The sequence below is a fragment of the Micropterus dolomieu genome, linkage group LG03 (assembly GCF_021292245.1).
Source record: "Micropterus dolomieu isolate WLL.071019.BEF.003 ecotype Adirondacks linkage group LG03, ASM2129224v1, whole genome shotgun sequence".
In the NCBI taxonomy this organism is placed as follows: domain Eukaryota; kingdom Metazoa; phylum Chordata; class Actinopteri; order Centrarchiformes; family Centrarchidae; genus Micropterus; species Micropterus dolomieu.
The window spans coordinates 11,171,388-11,190,520 of record NC_060152.1 but is presented as its reverse complement, the minus strand read 5'-3'; the positions used below and the strand labels follow the sequence as shown (position 1 = coordinate 11,190,520).

The window sequence follows — 19,133 nt, the reverse complement described above, 5'->3', positions numbered from 1 at the left end:
GGGGAAAGAGCTAGCCTGGCTCTGTCCAATGGTAACCTACAAGTACCTCTAAAGCTTATATCACGGTGCAAAAAACACGGTTTAAAAAACGCCTCATTGCAGTTTTATAGGGGTTTATGTGCCTGTCTATTTCTTTGCTAGGCATGCTCACACTGCAATATTTTTACACTCAGGCTAGTTGTTTTCAGTCTGTGCCAAGCTAAGCTAACTGGCTGCTGGCTGTAGCTTCATATGTCATCCAGACATGACAGTGGAATCAAAATTTGCAACCAAAACAATGTTTTAGTTTATTTGAGGCTGGTGAACGGAAGTTGACAACATTTTCCCATAGCCTTATTTGCCACCCACTACACTGTCACCTAAATTGGTCAACAGTGTTGTGAGAATTTGAGTGCATCCTTTGGGTCATATGTTTTGGAAGTTTACCACTTACCACTCCCTTACTACATTCTTGACCACCATAATTCCCCACCACCAACATGCCCCTTCTGATGTGGACACTGTTAAACATGGAAATGGAAACTTAACCACAACCTCAACACTAAAATAGTCCCCAAGTAAGGGGAATTTTGCTCATATTTCTTTCTTTGTCTCCTGTCAGAATATTTTGTGATTACAAGAATGCAAACACAGAAAATCAAGCAATAACATTCAAGCATACACTCATTATATACTTACAATTATTCTCTCCTTTGCACATGTTCTTAAGAGAATGACAATCCTCCAAAAGCACTTTTGCCTCCTCCCTAGCTATGCTATCTCTTTCTCTGTCTCACACACTCGCAAACACACACTGACTGACTGGGCTGACCGATCATGTCCATTGGACCATCCCTGATATACCTAGTGTGCAGTGGGGCGTGCACATGCCAACACGGCGTCTGCATGCAATCTTGATCTTGAGTCACTCAAGCAGGCAGACAGTGGACGTGAGGAACAGTGGAGAGGAGAGGGAGCGTGAGAGGAGTTGCACCATGGAGATCATCTATATTTCATAGACCTCTCAATTAGTGTCAGTGCTCACAGGTGAGAGGTTGGGGAGCAATCATCGTCTATTGGCCTGCTCATCTGCTTATGCTTGGCCTGTACCATCCAGCCCCTTACCTTTTACCTCCTCCTCCTCCCCTGTACACAATAGGAGGTCTGATTTAGGTTCATTTCGGGGCTTTTCAAATTATAATGAACGAGATGCCATTGGGGAATCTTGGCAGCAGTTTGATCTGATATAATTTCCTAAATATGATAATGGTGTTATTCCAAATGTGAGAACATGGAGGATAAATTAAAATCCCATGGGATGCCATGTTCAGGTCAGATATTTACATTCATCATGGTTTCCATAGTGCACAGATGGTGAGGTAGGCTTGTCATAAAGCATTAAATGGTAGCAAAAATGTGTAAAACTGCATCAAAAATAACAATCCCAGATTAGACCCTCTGCATGTTTTCTAATCGTATTATTCATTTTAAATCTCATTATCGTAAGACTTAACTGATGTGTAAATTTATAGATGCAGAATAGTCCAAATTATGTGGATTAGCACCCCCTACCACTAGCTTTCTAAGTATACCTCCTATATCAACATCCCACGTAAAGGACTTTGAGGATGGTTACGTAATTTTACGAACAGAGCCAGACTGTTTGACTCATACACTGGTCCAATCCTTCCTGATCCTATTAGACCCTATGAATAACATATCACGTTCTTTCTACTAATTATCTGATTTAAAGTGACTGACAAACAATTATATATTGCAAGTGAGAGCTTTAGGCCACAGTGGCTGAAGTTAATAGCTTTTTGTGATTTCAAATCCAACCATGCTCAGATGTCTTTCAAATTAAAGTGGTAATTGGAAGCTACAAAGATCATGTGTTACTGTTAGAAATCCCAACTGGCGACTTTGGCTTAGTCACACTGACAGTGATCCAAAGTGCAATACCTTATGTTTAAGCAAGGGTTTGGACATAGTTGAGTATTTGGTTCGAGATGTTTCACTTCAGTTAAGATATGAATTTGTGTGGTTCAGATGCCATTTCACAAAAATAATTTGTGAGCAGTGCAGTAAAAGGTGTGAGTCCTACAGAGAAAGCTCATGAATCGGTGGCAAGGATGGCATTTGTTTTGGTTAGTGAAATATGTCCCATGTTGCAAATAACAGTTTGCATGTTGCAAATTTGGTGAAACATGGCCCAGGTAAAAATAAGGACTGTGGTTCTGGTTGATCATGTAACTTTCATCATATTTTCCCAGGTGGTCTCAATTGGCATTAGCATTTGCATTGGCATTTTCCAGTTTAAGACCGTTAAGTGACTGGTTTAATGGATGATGGAGATTGGGCTAATGAAGCTTCAGAAAGACAGATTTCTTTAGAGTTTGTTAACATGTAGACCAGTATCATGGTTATGATTATTATCCTGTTTTCCAGTGTACTGTTGTTAATTTTCTTGTATTCATGATTATAACCCTATTCTGTTCTCTGAACACTATCTACTGTCTGATGTCTTCAACTTTTAAACATCCTTGTAAGAGTAATTTCAGTTCCCACTGAGTTCTCTCAACAGTTGAAGATGAACACACTGTGGTTTCTGGCAGCCTGGACACTGTTGCTGCATTTTACGCTGTCTGCTGGATTTAGCTTCTCTATCTTATCACTAGCAATGGAAAATAAGAGCAAGTGATTCCGAACTTATTCACCACGTTTTCACAGCTTCACTTTCACTTCAGCATATACTGTGGATCATCATTATATTATCTGTCATGATGCTTTTTTTCTGAGTAAGCACTATATTATCCCAGTTGATTACTCACCTGTGCAGAGAGCAGATAGTGATCAGGAACCTGGATAAGTTGTTTACATCCCACAGTATCCCAGTTTCTATTGGAGTAATCCATCGACTATATTTGGATGTCTCAAAACAGGGATATGGTTTTCTCTCCAGCTTTCTGAAGATGGGATATGATGCACATAAACAGTGCATAAACACATAAACCGCATACTAAAAAAATCTGATCATAACTATAGCTATAAGTCTAAAAACAGAAAAAATAAGGAGACTGTGGGATAGGACGAGAATGACACTGATAGTAGGAAAATATGTACTCACACAAAATACACATTTTTACTTTCAGCATCAGGCTATATCCCTCTAAGCCCTTCTTTTTGCCATCTCTATGAGGAGAATCTACTCTGTCTACTCGTTCCATTTCCCTCTTTTTCTCCTTCTTAACCCATCTGGAAGCTCCAGCTGCTAGGTTATGGCTTGTCTGATGCTCCCCTGTGGCTCATTTAACCAGGGAAGGAAGCAGAGGAGAGAGGAGAGGAGAGGATGTATACATTTACATGCACAAAAGAAACCTCATTATTGGGTGAAATCAGGTTATTGTGCCCATGTGTCTGAACAGTTTACTGTTCAGCAATGTAAACAGACTAATTTAAACTTTTTACTTTTAATCAGACTTTGGACACATCGCTATAAGTAATGATGTTTCTTTCATCGCACGAACTACCGAATAGTGATATTCTCCCTTTCTGAGGCCTATGTCCTACACATGCACATGTGTAAATAAATAAATACCTGTTTAAAATCCAGTTAAGCATAATGGGCAAGAAGTCAGATTTCTCTGGCCGAAATCTAGCGGTGTTAACTTTGTCAGCTTAGCAAATCAGGTTTCTCATGATGTCGCATTCAGAAACTGCAGCTGAGAATTTCCAGGTAAGTGAAATGCAGTGAATGAGAAAGAGAGGCCAAGTTGTTTCTAAAGGGAGAAATAAACATTGTGAGTAGTAGGGCTGGGAGAAAACAGTACAGTACTATACAGGTTTTACTCTTAGTTAAATTGGTGGCCATGGGGGTTAAAGGTCAAACCTAAAGGCCAACAGTGATTGGTTCCCCTGAGGAAGGTCACAATAGACATCTGCCCTTGAGTTCATCCATGCATTTACTTTCTCTGTCTCTATACAGTACACACTGCAGAGCGACCTTGAAAATATCTCTGGCTTTTTCTTTTTTGTGTCCTTCTATCCTTGCTCTAACCCACTGAACAATTATGTCTGAAGGAATAAAGGAATCTCAGTTTCTGCTAAAGGAGGAGACCCAGTGTGTGTGTGGGTGGTTGTAAACCTTAGGTCAAGGCCCCTTCCTCTTTTCTTAATGCACCGGGTAGCTAGCAGAAAAAGCTTCAGTGCACACTTTGGGGTATGCCCTGGGCTAGGATTACCTTAGTCTGGGAATTTGGGAGGAAGGCAAAGGTCAGAGGGCTAAGTGTGTGTAGGGGTGTAAGTATGTTTGAGGGTGTGTGTGTATAGGTACTGCTGATATAAGCATTTAGTCCTAAGAATGAAACTGGCCCAGCAACTGCTTAGGGGATTATTCTATTTGTTAAAACGTGGGTCTTATTTTCATAGTTTTGGCCATCATTTTTGTCCATTGTGATACCATTATATTTATCAAGTTAATTGCAGAGATCTGGTTGACACTGATAGAAGGTCTGACAGGGCAAGAAACATTAGCAGTCAAATGATCAAGACAGTATGCAAACAAGCTAATAGTTAAGCCAGATGACCTTGGGTTGGTAAAACTCTCTGTGAGCGCATGATAAGATTAAGGGGATACAAGCGAAAAGCATATATGGACTGTACTTCTGGCTTCCAACTTCAACTTTAATAGGAAAAGAGCTTTACAGTTTGCCTCTCAATCACACACAACACAATGGCGATGGAGCTGCCATGCCAGACCTGCCCATTAAGAGTTATTTCAGGTGCTATGTCTCTTACACAAAATTAGGGTTAATTTTTTCTGACATTTCTCAAATTTTTGCCTTTTACTTGTGAAAGAGTACATACTCTTATTTCTTTAGGACCCCTATAGGTCATTCAAATCAAACAATTTGAGAAGGACAATTCTCTTTTCGGTTGAACTGCTCACCAATTATTTCACATTAGGGCCTTAACTTGTGATTAAGGGGAACCACGGAGACATTTCTCTATTTAAATTTGTTAAACCTGGAGGTTTGTTTGTATAAGATCTTCTGAATGCTTGTTTCTTGACTGCATTTAGCATTGTCCATGAATTCCATGAATTTTCGAAGTTTTATGTAAAATTGTACTAGAACTGATAGGGAGGATGGAGAAACTACAAAAATAAAACAGATCTAAGTTGTAATAAATCAGAAAAATCATTTAATATTTTCCACAATATTTTATACTTTAATTTGCCAGTTTAAGAAGAAAGTTGTAGAAGTTTGTTTCTTAAGTTTAATTTGTTTGGATTTCTCTACATGAGGCGGGCAGATGACAGGATTAGTTTATAAAAGTCACACAGTGGTTTGCGGTTATGGAATAAAATAGTCTGATCTGAGTGCAGGCCTTCAGACTTTGCCGCACAACGAAATGCACATCAACTGGCCCTCGTAAAGCCTAATGGACTGGCAGAGCAGATAGCCCAACAGTGACTTAGGCAAGTGCAACCGATCTAAGTGTAGATCCAATACCTCATGGCAATGTCATGGTGCAGGCCTACCTTCAGCACTGATTTGAAGCCAAAACGCAGCACAAGCAGAGATGAGCTGCTGTGGCTGTGAGGCAAAGGGAAGGCTGATCTGAGGCCGGCTGAGGAGAGCTGCAGCTCTGGGCTCTGGTGAGTAGTGAGAAATTAATTAAGAGTGAAACAGCAGCAGGAGGGAAGACAGGAGGGAGGGCGGCAGAGGGACTGAAGGAGAGATGTAGCATAAGACAGACAGACAGAGAGAGAGAGAGAGAGAGAGAGAGAAAGAGGGAGCCTCTGGGGGTGGGCCTCCTGGAGGATCAAGACTATTATTGCTGTTATCATTGTCTAATTCCCCCTCCTTCTCTCCCTCCACCCATCCTTCTCATTTCATCTGCCTGCCTCTCTATTTTCCCTCTCTGTTTTTTTCTCCATGTCTCACATCTCTCCTAAATTTCTTCTTCTCCATCTTCGTTCTCCATCCTTTCCTCTCTATTCTGGCCCTCAGAGTGAGGACAGGCTGCTAGCCGGCGGGTGCTGTAGAGGAGGGAGAGCAAGCGAGAGCCTAATGAGATGTCTATCGCCTCAGTCTAGACTGGACCGCTCCTCTCAGCAAAGAACCACCACCACCACCACCACCACCACCACCATCACACTGCACTGTACTACACACTGTACCATGTCTGCCTGCCTACTCCTGCTGCTGTTGCTGCTGAGGGAATAGCGAGAGGCAAGGTTTGTGTGTGTGTGTGTGTGTGTGTGTGTGTGTGTGTGTGTGTGTGTGTGGACAGAGGGGAGTATATGTCTGAAGGGTTTTTGTGAGGCTGTGTGTATAGGAGGTGTGTAGAAGCAGTATGTGAAGGCATTGGCAGGACCATGCATGTGTGTCTGAAGGGTACACTGGGAGAACTGCATTTTGTGGGGAATGAGTGTGTGTTGTTTTGTTTGTGTATATCATGCACAGACATGCCTGAGTGACAGTGTGTGCTACTGTCAGTGCTATCTCTATAATTCGAGTGTGTGAGAAACTGGCCCTTGGGCAGACAATATTTTGATAGATGCCCTCACACACTCCCTCCTCCAGTATGATTGCCTGGTAGGGCTCTACTCTCACAGGCTGAGAAAAAAAAATCTGCCCTCCAAATCCCACCATCACACACACTATGCTTGCAATGGCCTCTTTTATTTCCTGATAGGCAAGCCCATGGCAGAGCTCCACCACTGGGACCTCTGCTAACACCAGGGGGACCTCTGTTGTTCTGGAGAAACCTCTCCACTGGCAAAGTCATCAGAAGTGCTCAGTTACCAATGTTTCCCAGCATCCATCTCCACTCTTGTCTCCGTTAGCCCACTAGGCTGCTTCAGTATTTCACAAATAAAAAACATACTGCCACCAAATCCACCAAGGAAACTTGATAGATAGCTATGTCTGTTCTCTTACGTTGCCTCACAGCAAAATTATCTATCTTATGAAATCCTTTTTGCTTGAGTCCTGAAAACCCATTTTCTTAAAACAAATTAAAATATATCTGCCAGTGCTGTAAGAATGTATTAAAATATTTCATCAAAAAATGACCCCTCTAAAACCAAAATATGCCATATTTAGATTTATGTTTATAGACGGGTTAAACAGTCAGACTATAAATTGTGTATATAGGATAGCACTAGAGATGTCAGGACGGAACGGTTTCTTGATGCTAAACACGTTGAGTCCAGCTTCGATTTTAAAGGACGAGTGGGTCAGAAATCGGACCGGACTGAAACTAAAAGTGCACATTGATTGTTAAGTTATGTTAGGTAAGTAATGTCACTTAACATATGTAGGCTAACATAAGTAATGTAGTTCTTTAAACCCAAACCATGATTTCTTCCTAAACTTAACCAGGTTGTTTTGTTGTCTAAACCTAACCAAACTGCGACGTTAACCATTAGGTTTTTTTTGGGAACTGGAAGTTATGTATTACTGGTAACTTGGCCAAACGTTGCCTATTTATTCTTGCTAAATTGACTGCGGAGGCCTACACCTGCAGAAATCCACCTAAAGGGCAATGAAAAAAGTGACACCAAAGGTGTTACCTAAGCATCCATATGTGACTTTTTGGGAATGACAAAGGGTTGGGAAAGGCAGGAGCTTGTCTTACTAGAGGCCTTTTTTATTATCTCACTTTGTCTCCTTACATAGGTTTTATAGTCAGACACTCTTGTGAGGTCTCTTACCTGGCTGCTGTATGCATATACTCTGTTCATTAAAGTGCCACTCTGGAGAGGGCCAAAAACTGAGGGGTAACAAGAGAGAGAGAGACAAATGAAAGGAAGCAGTGAGAGTGTGAAAGAGAGAAACTGAAAGAGAGACAGAGAGCTTGTTAGCAGCCATGCTTAAAGTCTGCTCCAGTTATTCGGTTGAGTGAGAAGCGCCGCCCTTTTAAAAAAACTCTACCTCACTTTCTCTGTTTCATCCCCACGCCCCCTCCCTTCTGCTCTTTCCTCTCTGAGGCCCGTTGGTTCCAGGTGACAGGCTTACTGAGGGTCAAGCAAGACTGCACACTGGGTAACTCACCTCGCTCGCATGAAAACACACACATTTACTGTTTCTCGGTCTCTCTCTCCGAGACATTCGCACACACGTACGCGCTCACACACTGGGCTTTCGACTGCAGGCCTCATTAACTGCACTACAGCTGCCCCTGTTTTAGAGACACTCCTCAGCACACTGTCTCTCTCCCTCTGTTCCTCTATCTCACAACCACACACACATCTTCCTCTGTCTCTGTCTCATGCAGCCAAACACACACACAGTCACATATTGTCCTTCAAGCTTCGCATTTCTATCTCTCTTTGTCTCATATACAGGCGCAAGGTATATCAACTTAGTTTATTTTAGATTTTCACCAAAAAAATTCATCAGATTTTGTAAAAACAGTTGGAGAAGAGTAGGAGCAGAAGTTTAAACTAAGTGACATGTTTTATCCCTCACATCTACATCTGTTTCCTGCAGTTCAAAGAACTAATCATTGCATTTTACAGTAAAGTATTCAAGTTCCTTGAGGCAAAAATTAAAAGTGGCAGGTGAAGAGAGTCAAGGATTTATCCAAACCAAAGAAACCAAAAAATGTGCTCCACGTGAGTGAATATTGGACCAGCATTTTGGGGTCTATTTTTTGTCCCCTAATTGTCAAAAAGCAGCTCTAATGTAGGTTAATGCACACACATATGGTATGTTCATGATGTGTCTTCTTTTTCTAGATGTGGGACCCTCTTGTAAATGTTAACTGTTTTCAGGGCTGAAGCATTGAAGACATTTTAACGGGCTGATGCCAGTATTTTTTAGACTCAATATATTTAATTTTGACTACAGTGTTGATGGATTTGAGATTATTTTTACAATAATCAGTGGAACTGAAAAGTATTCACTATTTCACTTTAAAAACACAATAACTTTAAGAAATGACAGTACAAAATTAAAGCATAGCATAAATTGGATGGCAAAATTTTGTATTTTTTTCAAGAAAGGCCAATACTAAACCAAATGTACAGAATAGTTGCTAACATAGCATAACCAAAATCTATTTCGTATCATTCAAAGCTTAAAAATCTACATTATCTTCTACTTTGTGATTGGTTTTATGAAGAAATACATTGTTTTACCTGAATTCACCTCAGCGGTATACTTCATGAAAAGACTAATTGTTAATAATAGTAAGCACATTTAGTGTATTTATGTGTGTGTATGTCTGTGTGCCTTTTTGTATGCCTGTCCCTATGGGATCCTGCATGGCCTTGACACAAACAGTTCTTATCTCCTGCAATCGAGTCTGACGCTCCAAAGCTGCTGCCATCAGCCACAAACTCATTAATTACTCTTTAGTATCAAGCTGTAATTAGAGACACCAATCAGGCCCCCACTCTGCTACCCCTCTCCACACACCCCCACAATCCCTATTAGCACTCCACACTGTACTCTGTGTGCTAGGGAGCTAAGCTAGTTGCTGCACAGGAGCACAGTGCTCAGATGAGCTCCCCATGTGTGAGATTAGGCCGCGTGCGGTTAGATAGGAGCAGGAGAGGAGGGAGGGAGGGATGGTGAGGCAGGCTGGATGTGTGTTGGAAGGAAATAAATGAGGAAGAGAGGAGAAGGCAGAGATAGTGAGGTGAGGGCGGGGAGAAATACAAGAGGGAGGTGAGGTGATGTCGGTGCTCAGGAGGAGCATTAATTTGACATTAATTGTGTCATCAATGCTTTAGCCCCCCCTCCCCAGCACACACACCTCTCCTCTTCTCCCACTCCTGATGAGTGCATCATTTGCGGAGGAGAAAGGATCTGATTAGATCTGTCTTGTCTGTCTGCACTGGAAGAGGGTGAAACAGGAAGAAAGGGGGGGGAAGAGTTAGGAGGGTGGGGGTTTGGAGTCATTAAGGACAGTGATTGGTTTAATAACGCGAGAAGGAGAGCGATAGATTGGAGGATTTCCTGGTAGGTCATTTTCTTTTAATCAGGAGAAATCCAGCAGCCCTGTACGCCCAAGGAATGTTTGGTATTTGGGGGGTTAGAAGTTAGAAATAACTAATGGCATGGGCTTTGAGAAAGCTTTGAGTCAAACTTTCCCAGTTGCCATTATTTTAGCTAGTTGCATAAACTGTTAAGTTTGAACTTAGCTTAATTCTAATGTAAGTCTTCTGCCCTCCCTGTGCATGTGGGAGCACAGCTATGCAGCAGGCTAATCACATTTTCAATAAAGGTTGAAGACAAGGAGTGTCATCAGTGAAAGATCAACATCAAGTCCCCATGGGATGTACGACACTGCAATTTATCCACACAAAGAGTCCACACGTGTAAAGGCTGTCATGAGTCTGAGATGAAGTGCAAACAGGAGAGAGCCCAAATGCAAGACACTGGAGCAGAGATGCAGTTCAGGGATTTTAATTCCAACAAAAGCAGGACCTCAGGCTTACAGGCAGTGGAGGCATCCAAAATCCAACAGACTTAAACAGCAGAAGAACAGGCAGCACATATATATGCTACAATGACTGGAAAGGGAATGAACAGAAACACCAAACAGTTGCCACGTCCTTTCTATGTGGAGTTTGCATGTTCTTTCCAGGGTGTACCCCGCCTTTCGCCCAATGTAGGCTGGGATTGGCTCCAGCCCCTCTGCGACCCTGTATGCAGGATAAGCGGTTGACAATGGATGGATAGACTAACGAGCAGGGCGGGAGAACGAGCAGGGCGGGAGCAACACAGGTGACAGGTATCAGGACTGACGAGACAGGCAGGCAGAGAGACAGCAGGGGAAAACAGAGAGACTGGCAGGCAGGCATATTACTGAGGGGGAACAGACCTAACACAAGTTACTGAGATCACCAATAACTCCAACCAACAGGGAAAACAGACTGAAGCTAGGATTAAACAGAACTCAGAGCAGACATGGGCAGAACGACACAGAAGTACACAGACCAGAAGTAAACACTAAGACATGAACTAAGGCACAGGACTAGAGAGACAAGACAGATACTAAGTAAACTTCAACATGCGGATGAATAAAATAGGCTACACAGAGACTAAAGCAGAATGATCAAAATCAGATTAATGAAACTGGCAGAGAGCATAGACACCTAGCAAACAGACAGAACTCAAGCATGATGGTACAGAAACTAATACATGAGACAGGAACAGAACTGAAATCAGGAAAATAAGCTACCAAAACACCACTAAACACCTGCTGAATGGTAATAACCACATAAACAATAACATCAGGTAGAGGACACACACTAAAGGTAGCAAACAAATTAAAAACTAAGTCTAAACTAACAGCACAGCAAAAGGGATTCTAACTAATAAGACAGGGTGGCTAAAGGAGACAAGATAACAGAACAACACAGACCATAAAGACTGGATACAAGACCACAGACAGACAGGACCGCCACCCAAAAGCCAACAGACTATACAACAGATACCTAACTGATAAATGAATAAACTCACTGAGAACTAAATGGAACAGATGACAGGACTAACATGCAGATACAAAACCAAACCCTCAAATCAAAACCCAAAAACACAGCAGAACAGGATCGTGACAAAAGAGTAAAATACATTACAGTTTGCTCAACAGCAATTCAACAATTGCTTAAAATGTTGTATTAGTTAACAGAGACAGCTCCAGACAATGGGTATTGTGGCTAGCTCTGTTAGCAGCAGAATGATTATAGAAAAACAGAATTCTGCTAAACACAAATCAACAATCGTAAAACAGCTGAAATAAAAACGAGTACCTAGAGATAATGCTCCAAGATGTCTGTCAATATTTGCTCAGACTCAGATCTGACAAAAGGTTGGATAAAGCCTGCCAATGGCTAGCAAAACCGCTAGCAAAATAGTGCTTACTAAGTAGTTACTAAGTAAGATATATGCATTAATTGCTTAATTAAAACAGTTTGCACCACATTAACTACTTATGTTTTTAAATAAAGTTGTTACTTTTTACACCCAGTAACTGTCAGCCTATGGAGCTAACTTCACCAACTGTCAAAGTCAATTTTAGCATAGCTAACATATGACCTGTCTCCACTGAAAATATGCAATAGGCTAATAGAACTATAATATCTGATGCTGTTTAAAAATTTTAAAGTTTACATGATAATTAAATGTATTTTTTTGTTTTACATCAATATAGGCAAATCTCAAATTACAAAATGTTATTGCACCAACATTACCAAATAACATTGTTTAGGTTAGCATAATTGGATAGGTTCAAATTCAAAATGAATACTACCAACACTGAAATGCACATATTCACGATCTTATTGCACTGCCAAATACAAATTTAGGAATGTCACAAGATCCAGTTTTAGAAGGATTCGTTCTTTTTCTTATAAAAGATAAATACTGTTGTCAAGCACCATGTGTGCACAAGACATGTTTCGAGATAACTGACCTTGAGAGCTGACAAGAAATTATTGATTGCACGGTTGATGCACTGCTATCCCCAAACATCTGTTATGAGAAGGTTAGATGGCTTATTTCAACAATAAGTTCACACGCTATGCCAATTCATTTAGGGTGGTTGACATGCAAAACAGAAAGAAAAGAATAGCCTCAGGACCAGAAACACGGAACTGAAAACCCCTATCACTCCCAAATAGATTGACAGGTCTATTAATATAGGGTCTAACACTAGACAACAACTGAATCCAAGTTATTAATGTTTGCCGATGCTGTTAAGGTTTGTTTACATCAATGTGAGGAAAATTCAAGCCGTGTGAAGTGATGCTAAGACCTCTCTGTGGTGTGGTTTATAGAGCCTTAAAACTAAGTGTGTTTTTATATTGTGCATTCTTTCAAGACTTGTCTGTCTAAATTATACTAAAATAATACTATATAATGTTTCATTATTCATTTTATTAATACTTTAATTAATTTAATTTGGTTCTTAGTGAAAGGGAACATACTAACATAGCTAACATTTGTTGGATTCAAAGAAATGAAAGAAGAAAATCTGTCTATGAGGCAAGTTTTTACCATGCTCTTCTCTCTGTCTCTACCGGTCTCTGTGCACCAGTCCCACATCATTTAACTCTGCTTTCAGCAGCAAAATCTCAGAGGCCTTTCTGACGACCTCTTTTAACACTTCTAACCTCAACTCAACCCCAAGGAGGTTGTTCACCGTTTAACACCTCTTCTTTGACAATATTCTCATTGAACAAAATGTGCAGGCTGACTTTTTTCCATTAAGAGATATTTGCACTATTAAACTTTTTTATGGTGCACTGATCTGCAAAACATCTTCCATGTATTAATCCCTCCTCATTTAGATTACCTCTCTCTGTGTTCATCAGTCTAAACCCATGATCATATTACACTAACCTTTGTGCCTGGTTACTGGGTACATCTTAGCGTCAGACTTGATTTTAAACTTTTAACTGTTTTCAGGACAAGCCTAGTTTGTTAATGCATCAGTGGAGCTTAGTTACATTTTAAAGGTCTTGATTATATGTAAAGATTATAAAGTAGTTGTTTGACCTTGCAGTTTTTGTTTACCTTGATATGGTGATTGAACAATTTATTTTTTACAGTGGCTGCAGTAGCTGCGAAAAGGCCTTGACAATCATTCTGGAGGCATTACATCAAATTCCACCCTTCAATACTGATGAATTAATCATTTGTATGAACAATTGAATTTTGAAGATATAGCAGTTTCACTTTGCAGCTCGGCAAAAGAAAGAAAGTGAGAACCGCTGAATCCTCATATGCACTCAAGGACATCACTACCCTGGAGCCTTGCCTGGGTGGGTCTGTCTGTTAGCAGTTAGCATTGTCCCCAGCCAGCCTTTAGCTCCAAGGGCGGTCTCTACAACGATATCACTGGGCCAAGTAAGGACGGATCTGCTCCCAGATGCTTGAGTGGATGAATAATGACACTGGAACACAGCTTCTCTCTCTCTGATAATGAGGAACAGAACAGCAGACCCTCCCTGAGGCACAGCACCTGGACTGGACTGCCTTCCTGTCTACCTCAACCTCTATCTCTCTCAGGAGATAGGCAGGGTGAGAGTGAGACTTTGGATGTATGCCAGGCTCTCAGTTACACTCAGTCACACTCAGTTTGGTCTAATTGTGAAATTATGAAACACTTTAGAAAGTTAGTGGACCATGTTTGAGCTCATCAGACCTCTAAAAATATTTACAAAAGCACTTTCTAATTGTGCGTTTTTGTGTGAGGCATCTTTAGCTTTACATATGTTCTGCCTTGCTTTTCCGTCCACACCTATATGTTTCTCTTTCCCTCTACTTCTCACTTCTTTCCCTGCAGAGAGGCTTTGCCAAGTGGAGTCAATTAAAAACTGTACATCTAAGTGAGAAATGTCTGTTTGAGCGTGTGTGTTGGTGCGTCTGGTTTCATAACTGTGCAGTGCTTCTTTGTGTAAATGTGTGAATTTGTGGCATTGTCAAATGTATGCGTGTGAATGTACATATGTGGTGTGTGTCTGTGCATGTGTGTGTGCTCATGTCTGAGCGAGTGTAGAGGCGGGGTTTTCCCTTGGGGCCTGGCAGAAAGGCGCTGTAGTGCTGCAAACTCCTCTTGTGAAAACGCCTCCAATGGGAACAGGACAGCTGTGGCCAACCTATACCGCTTCATGGGCCATAACAAGCCTTACGACACACACACACACACACACACACCTATTACTCCAATCCTGCCAACTCTGTCTGGCTGGCTGGCTGTCCTTGTTTTGTCTGTCAGAAACACTCTCTCTCTCTCATGTTTTCATGAAATAACAAATCTATCTTCATGCTCATTTTCACACAAATTCCACAAAATACAGTCTTTGTTTTAATTTAATTTATTTAACAGTCACCAGATGATGAGATACATTCTCTTAAAAAAGAAATGGACAACAAAACTGATATTATTTTAAGATTTTAAAAACTATTATACAGTATTCTTAATATATAGATTTTATACAAAATAAAAGTCAGTAAAAGGGGCAAAGGGAGAGTGATATCTTAAAAAACTGAGAAAAAAAGAAGAAGGGGATAGGAGTTGACTCAAACAACTACCACATTTAAGAGTGACAAAGACCAATCTCTTTCATAAATAAATATAAGAAAATTAGACATCATATATAGCTCTCTTTCCAATAGCACGGCATTGCTAAATGTAGCATAGGTTATAACTGAACTGCTTTGTGAGGCCCATTTGCTTAGAAAATTCCATGCATTTTCCACATGGAGATTAACTGGAACCAGCGCGGCTAAAAGCCCTGAAATAAAGGTATTTACCTCAATAATGGGTCTGATAGTCTGTGCCGTGCTTGACCTTTGGCTGTATAATAATAACCCCCACCCCCCTCATTTTATTTGTGTGCCGTACTAGGTACAGACCAAGTGCAGAGAGTCTCCTTAAGGGAACTAGAGAATGGGGTTGTCCTCTTTTTTTCTCTCCCAAGGCCAGTGAGAAACAAGCTTCAGACTCCGCCATTCACAAACAGAGACAATTGAGCAGAGCTCATGTGGGAGGGGTGCACGGTTGGAGCATAGGAAGGTCATACCAACATCATTTCACCATTGAATTCCACCCTTACATTATGAATATTTCAGCGCTGTCCTCGTTGGTCCTTAGAATTTCAACAATACAACAACATCAACTACAAGACAACAGAATAAACACGCAAAAAGTGGATGGGGATGGCTGTAGGGCATTACAACCCTGTTTGACATAGACTGATGCCACTCAGATTGGCTGATTGTTTTCTCCTTAAATGAGTATTTGAAGCTCAGGGTATAAGCACTGAAAACATGGGAACAGAGGAACACAAAATACAGATAATGGAGAGGATTTACAATACGAACACTACCTGTTTTCAGACACACACACCTGAAGAGCATGGAAACTGAGGCTGATGATTGATCCCACTGCAACAACAGACTTTTGTTCTATCCTTGTCTCCATCTTTTCCTTTTTGTACCCTCTGTGAGCAAGCAAGCGGACAGTGACATTGGCCCTTCTCAGAGCAGGACAGCAGGCAGAGTGACTTGGCGTTAATCACAGTTTTGTCTCACTTTCTCGGCGCATTAAGTTGGAGAGGCAAGCTGCGGCCCGGACGACCAGGGTGAGAGATGAGAGGACAACCCGTTAGACTCTCAATAATGACGCATCGCTGCCGCATCACTTTGGAGATTAAAAGCAAGATGCTGAATTTCAATCAAGCCACATTAATGGCTTGGTGTGAGGAATGGTCACTTTGTCTCCACTGGCAGGCAGAGAGAGAGAGAGAGAGAGAGAGAGAGAGAGAGAGAGAGAGAGAGTGTAACTGGCACGAGAAGCCCAGGTGAGACAAGGGGATACGACATTTTAATACACCAAATTGCATGCTGGCCGGTAATGATAGAATCCATTTAATGATGTAGTGACAATATTCTCTAACCAATGGCAGAAGGGCATGAACAAAGTGTTATATCCAAGAGAAAAGTCAAAGCACCAAGGACTAAATGCATGAAGCTATAAATGTAAACGGGACTGCTAATGTAAGACCTGATCTGAGGAGAATTATCATTAAAATGGAAAACTGGTTTCACATCAGAGTTCTATTTAAATTTATTGTATAAATACATTTCAGATCAGTGTCTAATCAGGGTTCCATCAACAATATTGTAATAATTCATAGTTTAAATGTGGTAAGGTGAGTGATGAAGAACAGCCAATGTCTAAAGCTTTGTGCTAACAATGAATTTGAAAAAGCAAGGATCTAATCATAAAGCAACTATTTTTTGCTACAGAACAATATTGTCCTCACCACTGTCAATGACAAGTCCAATTTTAATTCAATGCCAAAATTTGACACTTCATCATCGGAGCTTATGATTTCCTCATTTGTTGCCGTCAAAGGCTGCAGCCACCTTACAAAACATGCCACACTCTGCCTGAGCTGCTCTGTGAACGTGTTACACTGTGAGATGTGTCCCACTTGCAATAAAGTGCATTGAGAGTTCAGTTCTCATGGTAGATGAGAAGCAATGTTGGGCTAGCACAGCTGAGAGATTGTCATCACAGTATAGCTGATATGAAGAAAAACCTAACGTGACATGGACTAGATCTCTGGGGGGGGGGACAAAAGAGGAGAGAATTGTCAAGACAACAAAGAGAGACGGGAGTGTTATTCCTATAGCCTCTGTGTCAAGTCAGGAATGTCACAGTTGAGCACAGTGCTTCATGGACAGGGTAGTTGTTTCAGAGGGTAGGATGTGTTGTCCTAGACCTCAGCCTGGCACCCAGCTCTGGTTGCTATGGGCTTGCTGTGGACCAGCCAGACCACTCATTCCCATCCCCATGCCCATTGTCACACCCATGCCCATACCCATGCCTATGCCCACCCCCTGGGCAAGGGAGCAGTCAAAGTTAAAGTCCATCTCCTCCCCAGAGTCCATAATGTCATGGAGGAGTATGGACTCAACATCGCAGTCCAAGCTACCGTGGAACATGTCAATGTCCAGGTCAGCTGGTAGTCTCTCATGGGGGTGAGGTTGGTGATAGCCATGGTAGTTGCTACCAACACTTCCATTCCCCATCCCCTGGCCATGGTGGTAGGGTCCATTAGTCATGCCTTGGTGTAGTAGGTCGGGGTAATGGTTGTGACGGGGGTGCGGGTGTGGGGCGGTGGCCACATGGCAGGAGTCCTGGGGCATGCCAAGCATACCTGCTGGATTTGGGGGGAGAGTGGTGGAGGCAGGGAGGTGGGCATGTGATGGGGGGCTGTACAGGTAGGGAGCTTTGTGGTTGTAGGTCTGCAGCTGATTGCTGTTGCCTTGTGGGGTCAGGGCCGCAGCTCGGGGCGGTGTGTGGTTATGGCTCTGGCTGAGGTTGTGGCTGTTGTGAGTGAGGCTGTGAGGTGAGTTGTGGTTGTGGTTGGTTACATTGTTGTGACTATGAGTATGGCTGTGAGTTCTGTTATGGCTATGAGCTGAGTTGTGTCTCCCTCCCCCTCCAGCTGAGCTGTGACAGCCACCACCTTGGCCATTGTGATGGCCAGGGTGATGGCTGTGATGGTTGGAGCCTACTCCATTACTAGCTTGACCCATCATAGGATGGCTTTCCCTCTCCTGTCCCAGCATCATGTCCTTGGAACAGTATTGTTGCCCAGCTGGACCCCCCGTTAGCAGACTCTGTAGGGCATTGGTGCTGGAGTACGCCCGCATGGTTCCAGAGAAACTGGCTGGCTTGTTCTCCTGAATGGTCTGCATGGGTGAGTGGTGGCACAGCATCCCCATGCCTGTTGCACCATAGACACCTGCACCGTAGGGGCTCTGCCCCTTCACTCCAGAGCTGTAGTGGTAGACAGGGGTTTGGTGCTTATGTCTGCCAACAGCCGGATGCTGCTGGTGTTGATGCTGGTGCGGGTGATGGTGATGATAACCATCCTCCATTAGCTGCTCATCCAGACTGATGGCACCTGTCAGGTTAGCCAGCTGAGGCAACTGCTCCAGCGGAGGACAGCGATTCCCTGCTCCCATGGATGGAGAGCGAGCACTGGTTGGTGAGGGGTAGAGGTGTGGAGAAGTGGCACACGACAGGCCACCCTCCTCTGGTTCCTCTGGCTCTCCCTCTGCGAGGATGGGTGACAGACGCCCACTCAGGGTGGAGGCTGATGAACTAGCCCTGGAATGGAGGTCTGTCCAAGCGTCAAACTCTCCATCTGTAACAGCTGCACCTCCAACTCCTGGGAGGCCTTTCCGTGGTGGGCTGCCATGATCAGGGGAGCCCTGGAGCCCCACCACAGAGCTTGCTCCTATCCCAGGACGGCCGACTCTCTTGCCTCTGACGCGGCCTTTGCTTTTTAGGTATTTGGTGCTGTTGTCCATGGAGACTGCTCGCCGGCGGGGGGCCTTGCCCATCTTCCCTCCATCTGGGTTCAGCATCCACCAAGAACTCTTCCCTGTTCCCTCATTCTGCACCCTGATAAAACGTGTGTGGAGGGATAGATTGTGTCGGATGGAGTTCTGCAGAGAGATGAGAGAGATACATGGTTAGAGAGAAATCAAATTAAATTGCAATTTATATCACATTATTTTACACAATGAGGTGAAAAAATCATATAAAATGTTCCAGGAGGAACATAACTTTTTATTTAAAAAAATAAAATCAACAATGTAGCACAA

At 42.4% G+C, this 19,133-nt stretch overlaps 1 protein-coding gene across 2 annotated transcripts in view; it reads right to left on the bottom strand.

The window, feature by feature from the left end:
- Window positions 1–14,842: 14,842 nt before the first annotated feature.
- Window positions 14,843–19,133, bottom strand: part of LOC123967648 (forkhead box protein O3-like) — a 30,345-nt gene continuing 26,054 nt past the window's right edge. Inside the window, exons 2-3 of one of the 2 annotated variants that reach the window (XM_046043818.1) lie at window positions 18,406–18,974; window positions 14,843–18,333 (exon numbers count right to left, since the gene is read on the bottom strand). In XM_046043818.1, the coding sequence (XP_045899774.1) occupies window positions 17,238–18,333; window positions 18,406–18,974 (1,665 nt within the window). In that variant the 3' untranslated portion in view covers window positions 14,843–17,237. Of the gene's footprint in view, window positions 18,975–19,133 lie in introns of both variants that reach the window. The other variant, XM_046043817.1, reaches the window with a different exon arrangement.